A 21,456-nucleotide genomic window follows, 5' to 3' on the forward strand; every position below is an offset into this window, starting at 1 on the left:
GCTGATGATACTGTCATCAAATAGACGTTATCTCTATGACACTTTTAACCAGTTAGCCTTTCAATTCAACTCCTGTTATTGCTACCACATTTTTATCCACATCATCTTAGAATAAGACTAAGTCTAAATCTGTCCAAAGACTAAGTGCATCAACTCAGCATCCTAAGTTATAGGAACAAACTGGTAAGGGAGGATTTTAACCTAACATTTATTTTGCAACTGATATTATACACTGGTGGACATTATCACCTATGTAAACTCACTAGATCTCTCAGGGATGCTAGTGTTACTTCATTATAAAGATGTGGATGCACACACTGAGTTCGCATCACATGACCAAAGTCACATGCCTGGGGGGAGGCAGCACAATATGCATCGTCTTCTACAGCATGAAGCCTTCTCCATGTGTCTCAGCTAATGGTTTCCCAAGTGAGTTCTGGCATAAGCTGTGTTCAGTTGTGACAGGTAGCTAATACAGGTACTAAATAGGTCCATGTTGTGCTTGCCAAATTACTAAAGGTATTTATCATCATGCACACTTTTACTCTAGGTAACCATACACTGTGTTGGGTGTGATTTTTGTTCTTAAAAGCGATTTCGTTTTAACCTAGAGGACAGGCAGCTACTATTGACCCCTGGGATAAGACCATATCATATAAAATTATGTCTTGTTTTGCCTATTGTTGCCCACATTTTATGACTTTTGCAGGAAGAGGAATTATTTTCCTCTTAGGCAATAATGTAAAAATAGCCCAGGAAAGACATTCAAATTTTGACAATGTCTAATTTTAATTTATGGCTCTGTGGATAAATCTTATTTTCTCTTTTTTATTTGCTTATTTTTGTTACTTTTATGACATTTCGTTGGTAAGAAACTAAAAATTAAAATCAGAATTTAAAAATGAAGTTCAAGAAAATTGGAGGAAATTCACTACATCCTTAAATATTTGTGTTCCTTTCCTTTGACTATTGACAATTGATTCTAGAACCTCACACAAATGTAAAGGGGAAATGGTTTCCGTGGCTGTTTTCTGGGAGATCAGCTAGCACGTGATCATGCTGTGCTCCATGGTGTTCTCAGGTGTTACCCTCACATTCCCTTCTTGAACCAAGACTTTAAAGCATTCAATTGGGAAGTTGATAGAATTTTTTTTCTCTACAGGATAATACATATCTGTTTAAATAAATTTCTATTTGTGATGTTTAAAGTAATAGATATGCATTACAGAAAACTTAGAAAATAGAGAACAGAAATGGGACAATATTAATTCACCATCCATCCACACAGTCATAACTACCATTAACATTTGCTGTGATAGTTTTCTCTTATTTATATTGTTTTGTAAGGTTCACTCTATATGTCCAATCGCATAACATGCTTTTTTTTCAGTTACAGTTATAGCATTAGCATGTTCCTATGCTATTATAAATTCTTTCATAGAATTCTTGAAAATAATATTCTGTCATAAGTGTATAGTATATTTAAATCATTGCCATATGTGTGCCCATTCAGGATTTTGCTATAAGTAATTCTTCAATTAGCAAATATACATATAATTATTGTTTTAATTTTAGTCTCTTTAGTAAGATTGATTTTTTTGTAAAATTAAAATTAGTGAAGTTTAATGTCTTTTTGAGGTTTTGATACATATAATTAAGTTGTTTATTTAAAACATAATGATAATTTGTAATTCCAATAGCAGTAGATAAAAATATCTTTTCAAAATTGAATATTCTTCTGTATTAATTAGACATCTATGTTTTATGAATTATGTGTTTGTATATTTTGTCCATTTGTAGTCTTAGAGTTTTTAAATGGATAATATTCCAAAATAAAATAAAAAATCAATAATATAACAATAAATAACATGCTAAATATATTAATTACAAGTAATTTTCTCCTTATTTAATTCTTATTTATTTTATATTTTTAAAATTATTTAATTCTATCTCTCAGTATTTCCTCTATTATTTTTCCTTTGCTTTCAAGCATGAAAATAATATTAGGAATTATAATCTGGTTAACAATTATTGAACCATTGCTATGTGGAAGTTGCATTATATACATTATTTTATTTGTACCTCACCATTGGACCTTGACATGGGTACCACTATTCACCTAATACAAAATAAAAGGATTTTGAGTGCCTTACCCAGAGTCATGCATTTAGTATGTGCCTGGTTCTCCCAAATTATATATAGCTTCTCCTTATTTTTCCTGGATTAATTTTCTATGTAATTCTATTTTTCATCTGGAAATGACTTTGACAATTGGCTCCAAGTAAGGCTTTAACTTTATTTTTTCCAAATTGCTAAACAATTGTTCCATTGCCAGATTTTGAACAAACCCTTCTTTTTTCCTTTTGTTGCCTCCTGAACTATGCATTAACTTCTCACATATACTGTTTCTAGCAATTTTGCAAGAAATTTCCAAGATCAGTTTGTCTTTGTACTCTATGTTAAGATGAGGTCAGATCGACTTATTTTGTCTTAGAATGTATCATCTATTTTAGCAAGTTATCCAAGATTGAATTTCTCTTCTTTACAATGCAAGTGCAACAAGTGGAATAAAGGTATTTACATTGAATATATTAGAATATATAAATAATGAGATGTCTACCCTTAAAACCCTTAAAATTAGTATTCCTTACAATTACTTTTTCTTGTATAGTTCAGGTTCAAGTTATTCGATTTTTAAAAAACGATGGATAATTTAATATTTTAAAGGCTGTTTAGAAGAAAACTCAAAGTTGATATATCTACCATGTGTGAAAATACATTGGATTTTCAACTTTTGTTTTCTCTGATGCGAAAGATGAACCACTGTGGAACTCAGGCCCCCATCTGGCTCTCTCTGAGGGATTCGGAAACACTGCCACCTCCTGGGGAGATCAAGCAACTGACAGCTTGTGCCACATGGCAGTTTTTGTTCAGCACTAGAAAGGACTGCTGTCTCTTTCAAATTCCGGTGTCTGTGAGAAACTGTGGGGAATTTTTTGTGTACTTACTACAACCCACTCCAGGATGCATGGGCTATTGTGCAGCAGGTAAGAAAGCATCAATAATACACATGAACTGCTAATTATGGAACTGTGTGTTCATGTGTTTTTTGTACTTTCCTCAGGATAGATTGTATTGAGCTAATGCAAATCTCAGTAAGACACTTGGTCTACCATTATTGCTAGATTGAAGCTAAATTTCTGTATAAATTGGCCAGATTTGTTTAGAATTCTTTGCTATGATCTTAAAATCCTCAATGAACATAATGCTTGTGTGTTAAAAATTATTTTGTTTCCTCAAGCCCTTTCACCCTTTAATTAAGGGATGAAGAATGGTGAGTAAAAGTTATCATGGAAATACGTACTTTATATTATTTCATCTTTCATTAACCAACATTTATTGAATGCGTATCTTGTGTCAGGAATTATTTTAGGCCTTGGGGTTATAGTGATGAGCAAGACAAAAAGAGAGAAATCAAGGACAGTATCTAGGGTTTTTCTTGAGCAACTAAGATGGGAAAGACTAGGGTACAAACACATCGCCGTGGGGAGAGGGAGGATTCAAGAGGTCTATTTTGGTATCCAAGAGGGGACACGACATTTGCAGACAGAGAATACACATCAGCTTCATGAGCATGACCCTGACCATGGTGTTGCCTGGGGACATTGTGGAATAAAGATCTTTGCTGGGAATTCCTGTGACACACCATCACAGAGCTCCACAGATAATTGAACTTAAATTTTTTTTTTGTTTTCTTTTTCTCTGTACTCAACTATGACTATGAACTCTTTGAAAACAATGTGCCCTTTACATCAAGGTCTCATGACCTTGGTATCCTGAACAAAATACGGATTCACCAAGCGCATATTTGGGCCACTCGTTTAGTAGGAGTAACCCAACTCCTCCGAAGCAAGAAGCTCAAAACCACATAATGAAAATTTTTTGCTTAGACTGTTTAGATAATAGTGAAGCTAATAAATGAGGAGTGTATCTTATAGGTTTGGGGAAGGGTGAGTATGCTCATGTGTGACGAACATTTTTGTCCTAAGGTTGTTAGATTCTCCAAACTGGCAAACCCTGAATAACACAGATACAGCAAAACAAGTAATATAATTAATTTACTTGTGTATTATAGTAATTAAAATGAAACATTGTTTTAATAACCAAGTATATATAAATTAAATATCCAATCTTAAAAAACATTTTGCTCATCCTAGCTATGGAATTTGAACTAGTAATGTTAGAAGAATTAATTCCTTTAAGTTTCTAGCATTTTTACCTCTTGAGAATTGGTTCTGATGCCAGAAAAAAAGCTTAAGTTTTCTCTCATGGTTATTTCTTTGAAAATGTAAAAGAACAATTTTAATATTTGGGGGAGTTTGTAACATTCTTTTTTCTTAACAACAATGACAAGCACCCCATAATATTTCCAAATGACTTATAAAGTTGATGTAAATATAGCATCGTTGGCTAAAATCTCTAAGTATTTAAGACATTATTGTCTACATGACAACAGAGACTAAAAGATAATGTTCTTAATATATCATTTTATTATTTCATTGTTTTTAGAATATATGCTACATTTGTGAAAAATAAAATTGTTTAGATTTACTTTGTCATTCATTGCAAGGCAGTAGTTGTATATTTTTTTAATATAGAACTTTTTTTTCTATTTTTTTTTTATTTTAGCATATTATGGGGGTACGAACGTTAAGGTTATGTACCTTGCCCTTATCCCAGGAGTTGTATCTTTAAAAAAGGAAATGATTTAAAGTTATTGTTTACTAAGATGGAAGTAAACTTATAAAATTTATTAATTTGAAAAGGTATTTATTGGCAATATTCCACAAGTATAATAATCTACTAGTTATTTCACACATCTGTGTTGCTGGAGGCATTCCTTCTTCCAACCAACAGGGCAAGTCCTTATTGAGGAATGATCAAAAACAAATGTGATCCCTGCCTTCATGGCACAGAATTTTCATGCAATTACAAATTGCAGTTAATGGTATGAATACAAAGATTAAAAATTGCTGTAGAAGAGTACACTGGAGGTGAGGAGAGGATGTCATTAATAATGAGGTGTCACCAGAAAGAGCCTCTTCTGACAAAAGGGTATTGATGCTGAGAGCTGGATGGTAAACAGCCCTCGGTCAGACAGAGTGAGTGGAAACAGCAACAGCAGCAGGTGACAGGCCCTAAGGCAATAAGTGTATGTTGTGCCTACAAGAGTGAAAGCAGGACAGAAATATTGGATCTTGATGCGTGAGAGAGAGCATTACAAGACATGAGTACGGAAGGGCAACGAGCCTGATCGTTTAGAGAGTTCTGCATTTTATCCTCTGTGCAATGAGAAGTCCATGGAGAATTATCCTGAGGGAGTGAGCTGGTAAATCTTCACAGTCCTTACAGCCTGTTTATTAAGGAAGGGCAGCATCTGCTCAGTTTAGTAGAGCTAGTACCATTCATTGGGAAGGAGAAAGTCTGGAGAGATTCATCAGTCTCATTAGGTAGCCAAGATGAGATATTTTGAAAAAATTCAAAAATATTTTTCAGTAATCTTATCATAAAAAATAGTTAACTTCTGTAAAACTTCCTGTGATACTACCAAATGTTTGTGGGAAATTCTGTTTTATGGAAACACCAATGATTTATCTACATGAGTTAAGAAACACTGAGAACTATTAAAAATGAAAACAAAACTTTCACACCAGAGAATACCATAAAATACAAATAGTCACTTCACCAGAGATGTTACTGTTTACACTGAATTTTAAAAGTAATATTTAAAATTCACATATTGTGACACACCTTGAAATTTTGAAATATATTTCCTGCTTTATTAATGTCACTACCATCCACTCATTTCTCAACCTTTAATATTCAAAATTGCCTCTTTTATTCTCCACATTAAAGTCCTCCAAATATTTAGGATCTGGAATTTCTGGGAGACCGTTGTTATTTTTCATTTTTAATGTGTGAGTTATTAAGCAGACTTATTGTCTTCTCTGATTTACCAATAAAATCTTGCCTTGAAATGCCATTTAGAATTTGACTGAGACTGCATAGATAGCAAATAAAAATGACAGTCACTTAACCTACTTACGAGTTTCTTTTTTTTTTTTTTTTACTTACCAAGTATCTAGAACAGGTGTTTCCTGCTGATGGTGACTTGGCCACTCTACAATGTCAGGCTGAAGTCTCTGTGATTTGCTAATCTTTTTCTTCATGTTGACAGGATGAAGATCCAGTTTTAGCCTTTTTATCTGCATTTTAGACAGGATAAAAAAGAAAGCTCAAAAGGTGAAGGAAGGCTTGTGCTGAGACCTACTCCCTTTTAAAGGACTTATTTGGAAAAAGCTTTATCACAACTACTTTAGAAGCATTTTCAGGCTCGTCTCTATCTTCAAAGGCAGCCTGTCAAATGTCACGTTTTACTTGGACATATTGCTGCCTCCAGCCAATATATCTTATCTGGCTGGAAGCCATGTTATTTACTTTAAAAATCACCAACAATAAAAATTAGAGAATACGATTTCACTTTAACAGTATATTCTCATGGAGATTTTTTATTATAATTTATATATATATACATTTACATAATTTATTTATCCTTAGAGACTTTGAAAAGCCAAATAATAAAAGAAGCATTAATTCAAGATCATACTTGAAATCAAAGCCATTCTAACAAAAATATGTATATGTTGGGAACGTTGGATCTTACAGAAAATCCATGGAAATATACATATTTTTTACATTTTCTGTATTTCTAGTTCACAGTTTAGTTAGGTTCTTATGATACATATGAAGCGGCATTGTGTCCATTAAAAGTAGGCTATTAAAAGTTAAAGACGTATTTTATAACCCCTAAAGTACCCACTAAAATAAAACAAAACATTATAACTAATCAGCCAAAAAGGGCCATAAGATGGAATCTTAAAATATGATCATTTTTTTAAATACAGGAAAAGATGAAAAATAAAACTGATAGGATAAATAGAAAACAGCAACATGGCAGATTTAAACCTAACAATATGAACAATCACATTAAATATATGTGATTTAAACACCCCAATTGAAAGGCAGAAAATTGTCAAATTGGATAAAAAAGCAAGACTCAAGACTCATAGGTTGCCTAAAAAACAACTTACTTCAACTATAAAGAAAAGTTAGTTCAAAAGTATAAGGCTAGAATAAGATATACCTAGATAACACTAATGCCAAGAAATGTAAATTGGCTATATTAATATTAAACTAAGTAGACTAGAGAGCAAAGACTATTACCAGGAAAAACAAGTATCATTTCCTAATGATAAAATGTTCAATTCAACAAGTGAACATAATAATTCTAAATGATTATGTACCTAATAATAGACTCAAAATACATGAAGCATCTACATTTATCATTAGAGATGAACACCATCTGTCAATAATTGATTGAACATGTAAAAAACAGCAAAAATGGATACTAGAACACTTTACCAACCAACTTGATCTAAATGACATGTAGAGAAGACACCACAAAACAATAGCAGCATAGACATTCTTTACAAGTGTATATAAAACATTTACCATGATAAACCACATTCTGGGCCCTAAAATAAGACAATTAGAATATTTGATAATAGTTGAAGGTGATTAAAATTAAAACCCACTAAACATCTATATTGGAAAACAAGAAAGGTCATAAAAGATCTCAGTTTGTACATTTGGAGACTAGAAAAAGAAGCACGAATGAGCCTCAGAGTAAGCAGATGAAAGGAAATAATTATCGTAGTAGAAACCAATGAAATAGAAAATACAAAAACAACAGAGAAAATTCAATAAAATCAAAAACTTGTTCTTTGAGAAATTCAGTAATAATTCTCTAGCCAGTCTGATCAATAAAAAACACAAGACAGAAATTATCAATATCAAGAATAAAAGTCATGATACAACTACAGATTCTACAGATATTATAAGAACAATAAAAGGATTATTATCAACAATTCTATGCCAATACATTTGCCAACTTAGATGAAATAGACAAACTTCTTAAAATAGACAACAAAAGCTCACTCAAAAATAAACAGATAACCTCACTGGCCCTATATGTATTAAAGGAATTATATTTCTAGTTAAAATCCATCTCACAATGAAAACCCCAGGACAGATGGCTTCAGCTGGGAATTCTTTCAAATATTTAAGGAAGATATATTACCAATTTTACATGAATTATTCTGGGAAAATGAAGAGGAGGGTCTACTTCTAAACCTCTGTTGGTTCAGCACTACTCTAAAACTAAAAGCAGAGATAGATACTAAAAGTAAAGGAAATTATGAGATAATATCCCTCATGAATAAGAATGCAGATGACATGATCATCTATTTAAAATATCCTATGGCATCTACAAAATAGCTCCCGGAGCTATCAAGTTTAGCAATGTTGAAGGAAAAAAAGTCAAACATAAAAATCATTTATATTTCTTTGTACTAGCAATGAATAATCAGAAATTTTATCTAAACATACCTAGTACCAAAAATATAAGACATTTAGTAATACCTATGGCAAAATATGTTTAAGACCTATACAGTGAAAAGTATAAAACTTTGCTGAGAAAAATATAGAAATCTAAGATAATGGAGAGAGAAACCATGTTCATGAATCAAAAGACACAATATTAATACATCATTTCTCCTAAAATTAATCTATAGTTCCAAAATAGTCCCAATGAATATCCCAAGCTATCTCATGGAAATTGACAAACTCATTACAAAATTCATATAAAAATACAAACTACTTATACCCCAAACAACTATTACAAGGAAAAAATGTTTGACAACTTTTATACTACCTAGCTTCAAACTTATGCTAAAGTTACAATAATGTAGACAATGAGGTATTTACACCTGGATAGACAAATAGATCAATGGGAAAGAATAGAGTCCAGAAATAGACCCACACAATATACTTATCTAATTTTCAACTCAAGAACAGATCCTATTACATGGAAAATGGATTCTGTTTTCAGCAAATTGAATATCCATGTACAAAAAAAAAGAGAACTTTGATTCATATCTCTCATCAAAATACACACAAAAAAATCAAAACAACCTCACAGTCATCAAAGACTCACATCTCAAATATAAAATCTAAAAATATAAAGCTTCCAGAGAATACTTTCACATTTAGGTGAAAATATTTGTGATCTTAGGTTAGACAAATATTTTAAAAATATAACACCAAAATTATGATCCATTAAAAAATATAAATTGAAATTCTTCAAAATTATGGACTTTTATTCTTCTGATCTTTGAAACATACTAAAAATAGTGAAAAGAAAAGCCATAGCCTAGGAGAAAATATTTGTAGTTCATACATCTAATGAAGCATTGGATTCAAAATATATAAGTATCACTCAGAACTCAATAATAAGAAAACAACTTCACAATAAGATTTGAACAGCAGCTTCTCCAAAGGCATAATAGTAGAAAATTAGCACATGACAATATGCTCAACACCATTAGTCATTAGTGAAATGGATTTTATATCCACAATGAAATACCATTGTATTATGTCAGAAATTTTTAAACATGGCCATACTAAGTGATGACAGGGCTATGGAGCAACTAGACGTCTACTGTTGTACTCTGTTAGTCAGAGTATAAAATGGTACATCATGTTAGAAAATAATTTGGCAGTCTCTTAAAAAGTAAACATATAACTTCTCATATGACTTAACTATTTTATTCTTTGATATTCAAGGAGCAATGAATGCATATGTCAATAAAAAGTTTTCTACATGATTGTTCAAAGGAATTATATTCAAAATAGCCCCAAACTGAAAACAACCTACATGTCTATCAACCAGTTACCAAGTTATGATAAGCCCATACAATGAAATACTACTTTTGAATAAAAAAATAACCTCTTGATAGACCCAAAACATAGATGAATCTGAAACATTTATATGGAATTAAATTATCTAGGCAAAAAATACATACTGTACAATTACATTTCCATACATTTCTGGAAAATGTAATCTAAACCTAATAATAGGGCAGATAAGTTGCTGTCTGTGAATGTGAAGGAGTGACAAATGGAAAGTCTAGAAAATGACACAGGAAAACTTTTAGAGGTGATGGAAATGTTATTTTGACTGTGGTTATACTTTAGTGGATGTATTCATATATCAAAACATGTCATAAATTATACTTCAAATATGTCCCATCAATTATACCTCAGTACAGCTATTAAGAAAGTGAGAATAGGAGAAATCTCAAAGTAAACAAGCCATGTGGCCATCATGGTAGAGTAGAGCAATGGCAAAAACCCCTAGGAAAGAGGTTTCCTAGCATGTTGGAAGTATATAGTTGAGGCCATTGCAATGAAGTGGGATGAATGCTTTGTGGAAAAGAATTTGGAGATACCTCAAACAACTAGAAATAGAAATACCATTTGACCCTGCAATAGCATTGTTGGGCATCTACCCAAAAGAGTATAAGACATTCTATTATAAAGACATCTGCACCCAAATGTTTGTAGCAGCACAATTCACTATTGCACGGTCCTGGAAACAACCCAAGAGCCCATCAATTCATGAGTGGATAATTAAAATGTGGTATATCCTCACAATGGAATATTACTCAATCTTAAGAAATGACAGTGAGGTAGCACCATTTATGCTATCCTGGATTAAGCTTAAGCCCGTTATCCAAAGTGAGGCCACACAAGACATGGAAAATGGGCTCTACATCTACTCGCCATCAAATTGGTACTGACTGATTAAAACTATGGGTTTCAAATGGTGGCAGTGCTCACCAGGGATTCGGGGGGAGCAATCTTAGGGAGGTGGCGAGTATTTTGGAGGGGAAGGGCATAACTCTAACCCTTCTTAGGGAGAGGCAAAGATATACAATGTAACCAAAATGTCAAAAAAAAAAATCAAAACAAAACTTTTTATTGGGTGGTGGGCAGGCGGGAGGGGGAAGGAGGAAAGGGGTGTATGATTCCGTAACGTGTGTGATGCACACCACCAGGGGATTGGACACATCGGGGGGAGGTAGGAGGCAGAGGCAATATTTGTAACCCTAACAATATTTGTACCTCCATAATATGATGAAATTAATTAATTAATTAATTTTTAAAAATCCCTACTCTATGGATAGAAAACAGGCATTCAGAGGAAATAGGCACTTGCCCAACATCATAGCTGGTGAGTGAATGGTAAAGCTAGATTAATCTCAGGAAGCTTGCATGCTCAACTATGACACTCTCCAACCTCCCCAGTTATAGGTTTTTGCTCCATCCTCCTCCTCTTCTCCATACTTTGCACTTGTTTTCTCTGCTTGGACATCTTATGAATCTTTCCTGCTTCATGATGTAGATCAAGCATATCCTCCTCTTTACAGCTTTTGCTAACTCAAGCTTAGCTGTGCAACTCAACAGTGCCCCACTACTGTACTTAGGACCTCTAGTGTTGCACATCTCACATACTTTGAAATTAGTTTTCTACTTGTTTGCTTCCTTTCTTGTCAACTGCTACTTTATGATAGTTTAATGATTTACAAATGTTTGAATCAGGAAGAAACAAAAAAGTTTAGAACCAAATGATTTGTTCTTTCTTTGCTAACAGTTTCTAGGGGTTCTTAATTGTCTATTCCTGGGATTAAATCTTTTAGCCAGGGTGCTGACTGCGATTCTATAAAAACAACCTGGAAAAAGAAATAGAAGAAAGAACAAATGACTAGAAGAAACTTCAAGTAAAGATGGGACACAATTTTATGGAGTACTTGGGCAGGAGAGTAGTGTATTTTGGCCCCATGTTTTCTAGAAATACTACATTCTAATATATATCTAATTATATACACGTATATATAATAAAAATTTTCAAATCTGCTTGAGTTGTACATAACAGAGAACAACTATAAGTAATGTAAATGATGATCAAGTCTAAGGATTTAGAATATGCCATTGAATCTGAGGAAGAATCAAATAGGAAAGCCTCAGAAGGTGTGGAGAATAGACAAGCTTCCAGGATACTGGCAACAACAGTCTAGACATTTCTGTAGAGATCCATCATTAACTTGAATCAACTTCCAACTCCTCATCCCTTACTTTAAATTTTAAATTTTTCTAAGAAGCAGTCTGATGAGACTATACCTTTGTTCAAGTAGTTACCCTGTACCAATGAACTGTATTCAGGGTACTGGGTTATAAATATTACCACCTCTGCTCTTGGCTTACTGGTGTAATCCTATGAACAACAATGGTGGGATCAATGAATTACCAAGAAACTGGCACCAAACCAACTATTATATACATTTCTTTATAATGTTTTTCACTTTTATTTTTTAAATAGACTTTATTTTTTAGAACAGTTTTAGTTTCACAGCAAAATTGAGCAGAAGGTATAGAGATTTCCCATATACTCCCTAACCCCACACATACATACCCACCCCCATTGTCAACATCCTCCACCAGAATGGTACATTTGTTACAATTGCTGAATCTACACTGACACATCATTATCACTCAGAGTCCATAGTCCAGTTTACATTAGGTTATGCTCCTGGTGTTGTACGTTCTATGGATTTGGACAAATTTCTAATAGCATGTATTCACCATTACAGTAGCATACAGAGTAGTTTCACTGCCCTAAAATCCTCTGTGTTCAGCCTATTCATCATCTCCGTCCTCCCAAGCCTGGCAGCCAAGGATCTTTTTGCTGTCTCCATAGTTTTGCCTTTTCCTGAATTTCATATAGCTGGAATAATTTAGTATGTAGCCTCTTCATATTGGCTTCTTTCCCTTAATAATATTCTCTGAAGTTTCCTCCATCTCTTTTTGTGGCTTGATAGCTCATTTCTTTTTAGCACTGAATGATATTTTATATTGTCTGGATTCATCACAGTTTATTTATCCATTCACCTACTGAGGGACACTCCTTGGTTTCTTCCAAGTTCTGGCAATTGTAATAAAGCTGCTACAAACAACAATGTGCAGGGGTTTTTTGTGTGTGTGTGTGTGTGGAAATAAGTTTTAAACTCCTTTGGATAAATAATAAAGGAGCATGATTTGTGTATTATATCATAAGAGTATGTTTAGTTTTATGAAGAATTACCAAACTGTCTTCCAAAGTGGCTATACCATTTTGCATCCCCACAAGCAATGAATGAGAGTTCCTGTTGCTCCACATTCTTGCCAGCATTTGATATTATCATTGGGTTTTATTATTTAGTATTGGAGATTCAAATCTAGAAAACAAGATGTGAAAGCTAAGAGGGTTTTAAAATATAATCCCTTTTCATCTCCATTTGATCTCATTATTAAAAGGAAAATAGTGTATTATGAAAAGAAATAAAGAGGACAGCTAAGAAAAGTCTTGTTCTGTATTAAAACATACTTCCCCAAGGAATTGTCATCTTTGATATATGTAGATTTATAACTTGATGTCCAGTTGAATAAATATACAATCCTTATCATTTGTAGCTATTCCTGATGTAAAATTACACTCATGTGGCCCGGATGAAATTGAAATGGGAGGGGACTGTGTCCGTAAGTATTACATTTTTTTTTTTTTTTTTTACATTTTGTTTTTTAATCATGTATTTATAAACTAGCAATTTCAACAGGTATTTATGTTCTATGGCAGTAGATGTTGAATTATGCTAATATCTGACATGGATATCAAAAATAAAAATTAAATTTATTATGCCTTTAAGAAATAGTCCTGAAGTTGGCAGAGGTACAGAGAGTTAGGCAAATTATGTGTGTATATTGATTGAATCTTTCATGGGAAAATTTGGCAATTCATCTCAGCATTCTTAAAAATCCACCTATATTTGTACCTAGCAATTCTGCTTTCAAAAAATCTGTCTTAGAAAACTATTTAGAGACGTATGCAAGAACAATATTTATAACACCATTTTTCTAATAATGTGAAAAAAGAAAAAAACTTCAAATACCCCATAACTTCTGATTGATTACTTATGATATATAAATAATGACAAAATATTTTGCAAATAGCTTTGCAATGTAGAAGTACATTCATTGACATTAGTAGATATTCATGGTATATAGTAGCTAAGAAATCAGATTGTACAGTATAATCCCATTTTTAAAGGAATGATTGCATTTGGGACAAATAAGTCCTGAAAGATAAACATCAACAATGTTAAGGTGGTCAAAGTTTTTCTCTTCCTTTCAATGTATATTTTTTGTTTTTTAAAAATGTTTTAAGTTTACTTCACATATTAAAAAATCCCCCTACTGTAATATTCCTTAAAAATAGATCACTTGAAATAGTCTAAGAGATAAAATGTATGTCATCTACCTACAGGACTGGCAGAAATTAAAATTATTTATTGAAACATTAGCCTTTTCATGGGGTCTGTTAGCCAACTCTGACACTCTAAAAGGAAAGACAGACTGTTGACATATAATTAATTAGAGTGTTTCATATGGTGAAATAAGCTATAATGACATAAAATAAATCAATAGTTGCTGGCGTGGATGCAGAGAGAAAGGAACTCTTATACTCTTTTGGTGGGACTGTAAACTAGTACAACCTCTATGGAAACAGTATGGAGATTCCTCAAAGAAATAAAAGTAGACTGACCATTTGATTCAACAGTCCCACCATTGAGTATTTACCCAAAAGAAAAGAAGACTTCTCATCAAAAATACTCCTTCACTCAAATGGTTATTGCAGCATAATTTACAATGGCGAAGATGTGGAATCGACTTAAGTGCCATCCATTCATGAGTGGATTAATAACATGTGGCATATGTATATAATGGAGTACTACTCAGCCATAAAAAAAGATGAATTAATATCTTTTGCAATAATCTGGATGGAACTGTAGGCCAGTCTCTTAAATTAAGTACCTCAGGAATGGAAAAACAAACAAACACCACATGTACTCACTATTAAATTGGAACTAACTTATGAACACACATTTGTACAGAGGGAAGTAAAACTCAGTGGAAATCAACCAGGAGGGAGGAGGAAGAGGGGAGGGAAAACAAACCTACTAATGGATACTGTGAACACTGTTTGGGTGATGGACACCCCTAGCCATGACTCAAGCATTACAAAAGTGATCTATGTAACCTAAACCTTCTTAACCTTGTACCTTCTTAATATTTTGAAATTAAAAATTAAAAAAATAAATAAAACATAATATCTAAAAGTACATTTCCCCCACAGGAAATATCTTAAGTCTTAAGATATCTTAAGAGATATCTTAAGGTCTCAGAATTTTTCAAAATCTATTAATACATGACAGGGCTGAAAGATTAGTTTTGTGATTGTCAAAAAATTATCATGTATATAATAGGAAAAATGTTTCTAAATTTTAGAAAACTTAAAAACTTATTTTTTAAATTTTTCACTCAAATATTTTTCTGTTTTCTAAAGCAAAACAAAACAATGCAAAAAATTACTTAGAAACCTTTCAGATCCCCAGATTTAATTTTGCAAATGACCAGAGTCAAAAACTTCAAAATCTTCCTATAAGTTCCTAGAGGCAACTTCAAATTTCTTTAACCTCAAAAACTGAAAAGTATAAGACTGCTGTTTAACACTTGCTTTATTTCACTAAGACAATACAGTGACCTCTGCAATGAATAGCTCCTTTAACCCAGAGTAATGATTAGTTGAGTTATAAGATAAAATTATAAGAGTAAATTAGAAAGTCATTTCCTTTTACAATTCTGACTACTTTTCTTTATAACAAGAAATTATAATGTACTAAACCTTAATTTTGCTTTTTCCATCTTTTAGAAAGGATAATTGCTTAAAAATGTAAATTACTTTTATTTTCAAGAGCTTGACTTTTCAAAGGCAGATATTCAACATGCCTTGATATAAGCTTGATGAATTGATAACTTGCTTGGCTATCAATATTAATATTTGTGTGGTTATGGGTCACAGTGTGAATGTGCAACTTTTTTATTGCTTGAAATAATCATATTTCTAAATTTATTTTAATTTTTCTTAGGATAAATGCTGGAGTTATATAGTCTTTGAGTGCTTTTTCCATAAGCCAGTCTCCATTCTTTAAGAGTCCCAGTAACAAATTCTGCATTTTCTCCCACCAGGTCAGCTGTCTGCCTCCTTGCCACCTCTACCTCCAGGAAGGCCAGAGGTTAAGGTGGAAGTGATTGAGTCCCGGCTTTTCTGTAGGTGTGCTTTTGATGTGTCCCCTACAAACCACTCAGTGGGATTTCTCATAACTTGGTCTAGGCTTTCTCCTCAAGAAATCAAAGAGGAGCTGAAACAAGAGACCACAGTTCAGGCATTCTCTCTTTTAGAACTTGATGGCATAAATCTCAGACTTGGAGACAGGGTATGTTCAAAAACATTTGGATTTTCTTTTGTTTTCATAAATATATTGATTTTCAAACATAATTTTTTATAATGTCCTAAAAGTATATTTTGTCCACAGTATATAAAATGCTAATTTTTTTCTTGTCTTTTCCTTGGCTGTGTGCTAAATCTAATGACAACTGGATGAGTTAGTAATCTTAGTGGCTATCTATGCATATCTCATTTTAGCAATTTGCTGATTATTATTGATGAATTTTTATAAATACATGTTTCTTTCAGGTTTTAAAGTGATATATTTTATCCTAGAATAAATAGTTTAATTTTTTAATGATGATAATTTTATCCTCCTTTATATATATCTTGAATACAAAGCCTGCTACACTTTATGTTGAGGTTTGAATAAGTAATATTTTATAATGATGGAATTTTTCTCAAATTTCAAGCTAATTTTAACTTAGTTATTTGATTATCTCATGCATGATTAAAAGTTAAAATTAAGAATTTAAAGATAATAATTTACACATATTTTCTCCAAAATTATATTGCTGAATGACTATTTGATAACTGTATTCACAGATATTCTGCAGTGCTTCCATCTTTTTCTTGGAGAAACCGCATATACAAAGTTTAGCCATTGAAAGCCAAGAATTTTTTGCAGGCATTAAGGTCAGTGTCAGTGTGATTGGATCAGAAAGATAATTCCTCTGAAAATGTGTTCCCCATCACAGGCTTCATCACAGACTAACTCAGAATGTTGAGAGGGGTTTCTGTTTTTGAAGAATAACCTCAATAATTCTAATGCACAACAAAGTTTGAAGATCCTTGTTTATGAACTGAAGTTGGGATATACTTGCATTTCTTTATTAAAATAAAGCAAAAGCTCTATTCCCATAATTTATTCCATCATGTTGCTAAAAGTTAGCATGTCAATATTTAGTTAACATGCATTTTGAAAGACAGGTACCAGGCAAAGTAGTAGAGCTTCCAACTGGAGTAGAAGTGACTTAGAGCTCTGAGGGTTTTTTAAAAAACATTTTAAATGATTTTTAAAAATCTAAAAGTTTTAAAAATTTAATCTATAATTTAAAAAATTAAACCACTTCTTGATTTTCAGTGATTTTTACTTCTTTCTATGCCCATCAATTAGTTCCAAATTAGAGAGTACATGTGGTTTTTGTTTTTCCATTCTTGAGATATTTCACTTAGGATAATGGTCTCCAATTCCATCCAAATTGCTGCAAAGACATTAATTCATTCCTTTTTATGGCTAAGTAATACTCCATGGTATACACATACCAGAGCTCTGTATTTTATGGACTGCAAAGATTGAGCTAACTAAACAGGCAAAATTTAATAAAGTTGTTGCTGGTAGGACTGGGATCCAGAAATCGATCAGCTATTCCAGAAGGTGAGCGAAGGTGACAGGAAACTTAGAAGTGGTAGAAGAAGAGGGGGAAATATCAATAGGTCCGGGCAGGCCAGCACTGTGCACTGGGAAGTCTCACCCATAGGACTGGAGTTTGTCCTGGACTCATTCCTAGTTCAAGGACAAGATGGGATCATTGATAGATTGTGAGAATAGGACACAGGACCAGGATAAACCCCGTTCCTTAATAAAGTCCATGGATATACCATAGTGAACAAGGATGGAAGAAAGAAGAGTGGGCCATGTGGTCAGAATAGCACAACCACAGTGTCAGGAGAAGCAGAATTCAAACCATGGGAACACAGGAATCATTTACTCTGCATTGGTGAGCACTCAGCAGACAATGTCAAGGGCCAACATTTGGCCCTCAGGTACAGTTTCTGAATAGGCTACAGGGAGAATATTTAGCACTAAGAAACATCTATTTGGAGAGGCAGCCAAGTCTTGAGACTGCATAAAAATATCTCTGCCTTAAAAAAGGATTGGAATAGAGCCAGTCCTTGGAATAGAGCCAGTCCTAGGTTGCAGCAGTGCTCAGAAGCTGAGATTTCACATAACAATAATAATTTGATTAATGTATTAAAAATACTTACATTTATGATTGGAATGATGAATATTAATCCCTAAGAATAACCCGACTCTTAGAAGAAAATAGGAATCATTCTTTCTTTTGCATTCTCTAGTGCCTATCGCAAAACCAGAATCACCAAGGCAGCATGTGTTGGTGAACAAAATTGAGTTTAAACTCAGAGCAGTGCAGCAGCTCCATGTACTTCTTTGTGCACTGCTTATATTTTTATGGGTTTGGTTTTTTTTTTTTTTTAATTTATTTTTTTTTTTTTTGAGACAGAGTCTCGCTTTGTTGCACAGGCTAGAGTGAGTGCCGTGGCGTCAGCCTAGCTCACAGCAACCTCAAACTCCTGGGCTCAAGCAATCCTGCTGCCTCAGCCTCCCGAGTAGCTGGGACTACAGGCATGCGCCACCATGCCCGGCTAATTTTATATATATATATTAGTTGGCCAATTAATTTCTTTCTATTTATAGTAGAGACGGGGTCTCGCTCTTGCTCAGGCTGGTTTCGAACTCTTGACCTCGAGCAATCCGCCCGCCTCAGCCTCCCAGAGTGCTAGGATTACAGGCGTGAGCCACCGCGCCCGGCTTATGGGTTTGGTTTTAATTGGTTTTATTTAGTTAAAAAAATATTCCAGTGCTCATAGCTGGGCATGGTGGTGCATGCCTGTAGTCCTGGCTACTTGGGAGGCTGAGGTGGGAGCATCCCTTAAGCCCAGGAGTTCCAGGCTGCAATGAACTATGGTCAGGCCACTGCACTCCAGCTTGGGCAACAGAGCAAAAACCTATCTCTATAATAAAATTTTAAACATACATAAAATAAAATAAGGTAAGATAAAATATAAAAAATTCCAGTGCTTAAGTCATTACTAGCTCATTTAGCAAAAGATGGGCTGTTGAGAAAATGCTTATTCAAAATTATACCTTAGAAATACATTCTATTTTAACATAACTTCTCTACTCATTTTTTTATACCAGCTACAACCTGAATTGAGCACTATCTCAGAAGATGGGAAAGAATACCAGTTAAGGATAGAGAGCACAGTTCCTATTGTTTGTTCTGAATTTAGTGAGCTTGATCAAGAATGCAAAATTTCATTAAAGCTGAAAACTATTGATCAAGGTAATATATTAAATTCATTTAATTTTATTATTAGCTTTCAAACAATAACTAATGCTTTTTTTTCCCTCTAGAAAAAGTCACTGAAGTGTACTCATATAATAAACTATGTTGCATGTTTACATCAAATTATAGATCAATCGTATTAATAACACTGAGGCAAATTCATGATTGCCAAAGCAATTCACATTTATTCCCCCTGGACTGAAAGCATAAATAAATAATAATAAAAAAAATGAACAATCTCCTCTTCATTATTATCTTTCTCTCTCACCCTTCGCCTCCTATTTTTCTCATCCTCTCACTTGTTTTTTCCTTTGTTTTGCTTTCATAGGTTAAGGGACAAACTGCTCTTTAAGATTTTCCAAATTGTCCCCAGTGAGGGAGTTATGATAAGCGACATTGAAATTTTAAGCTTATGAAACATAGATCTCATAATGCATTCTTTGCACTTCTCTCCCTAATGAAAGCTTATGTTTGGGATTTTTTTTGTCTTAAAATTATTCTATATAAATTACTACTCATATAGATGTCCTGATGCATGGCCACATGTATATCACTGTCCCAGCCCTATAGAGGGAGCAGAAATCCTTCCACAGAACCCACAGAACGAGATAGAATATGAGAAGACAATCCATGGAAACAGTCATTGGGTTGATTGAGTTCTTTTTTACCCCTAAATCCCTGATGTAGAGATCAAAGCAAATAAGAGATACAGAAATGAAAACATAACCTTTAAGAGAGTTTACAATTCTGTTCACATACCATGTATCTTTTCACTGTAAAACATGACATTTTGTTTAGTAAATATACCAAACACAGCACATATACATCTTCACATTTTTATTACACCTAATTAAATCAGAGAAACAAGAGGAAAAAAAGCAAGGAGACACAGACTCTCATAGGAATAATACACCCAAGAAAAGAGTTGGATAAGGAGTCAGAAAGAGAAATTAAGAGAGGTCATCATAAGATACTTGACAGTAAACAGGTTTAAATAATACCCAGCTACTCAGATTCAGGAGCATTATGAGCAACATTATATTTTGAATTAAAGCCCAGAAATATGAAATACGAAGTTACTCTCTCTTTCTCAGTCTACGTAACACAATTCTATTTCAGGCTACCTCTGAAAATCTTATTATGCAAATATTCTTATACTATGGATTATAGAGAAAATAGGAATAGGATGATGTCATTGATATTTTTCAAAATGGTGTTAGGTAAAAAATGTCCTTTGGTTACAAATATAGTTTAAAATGCGTTTGCATGTTTTCAAATCTTTAAACAAGGCAAGCGTTGATATAATAATGTAAAAATAGCCTAAATATATGCCTACATTTTAGAAGTTTGCGTGTTTTTATTCTCTGTCAATTAAAAATTGTTTCCTTTTTTTCTGTAGGAAATTTTGGATTTCAAAGTGTATATTCCTCATCTTGTCTTCTTTAAGTATATTTCCATTAAGTCTCTACTTTCATGGAGAACAAGTTGGTGTCTCTTAGTGTATTTTTACACAAACTATATTGCTTATTCACAGACTTAAAGAGAACTACCTTTGGCCCTCATACAATAGACACAGGAAGCTGATGTCATGGACTATATCTAAGCCAGACAAGACATCTAAGCTAGAAATATTCCATATTCACCTTAGGGAGCTGGTTAAGAGTTTAGATGTTATTTTTTATTTGCATAGGAAAAGTATATCTTTTTAGAAAAAATGCATAAAAAATTTTTCAATAATTTTAAATCTAGTGCAGTATGACTGTATCTGACCAATATAATTTTATACCTAAAAAATGTGCATAGGAGAAAAGAACACAGAAAATTTTTAATAACACATTTCTTTCTCCTTGATTCTTGGAAGGACTTTGGAATCACTAATTGTATATGAAGGCATACTTCCTTTGTAGCTAGTGTTGAGGGAATCTGTTCTTTTTGTTTAGTTATACAAATTCCTAGAGTTCCTTCCTCCTTTGTTATCATTCCATTTCCAAATTATTTTTCTTAGTCTTTATTCTCTAGGCG

The 21,456-nt window shown here is 33.1% G+C and overlaps 1 protein-coding gene across 1 annotated transcript in view; it reads left to right on the forward strand.

Moving 5' to 3' along the window:
• The window catches only part of VWDE (von Willebrand factor D and EGF domains), an 85,616-nt gene that overhangs the window by 21,121 nt on the left and 43,039 nt on the right, over positions 1-21,456 (forward strand). The window contains exons 6-10 of the mRNA XM_076006216.1: positions 2,816-3,047; positions 13,471-13,536; positions 16,084-16,331; positions 16,889-16,978; positions 19,287-19,431. Of these exons, the coding sequence (XP_075862331.1) occupies positions 2,816-3,047; positions 13,471-13,536; positions 16,084-16,331; positions 16,889-16,978; positions 19,287-19,431 (781 nt within the window). The remainder of the gene's footprint in view (positions 1-2,815; positions 3,048-13,470; positions 13,537-16,083; positions 16,332-16,888; positions 16,979-19,286; positions 19,432-21,456) is intronic.

This window comes from Microcebus murinus, chromosome 9 (assembly GCF_040939455.1).
Source record: "Microcebus murinus isolate Inina chromosome 9, M.murinus_Inina_mat1.0, whole genome shotgun sequence".
In the NCBI taxonomy this organism is placed as follows: Eukaryota; Metazoa; Chordata; class Mammalia; order Primates; family Cheirogaleidae; genus Microcebus; species Microcebus murinus.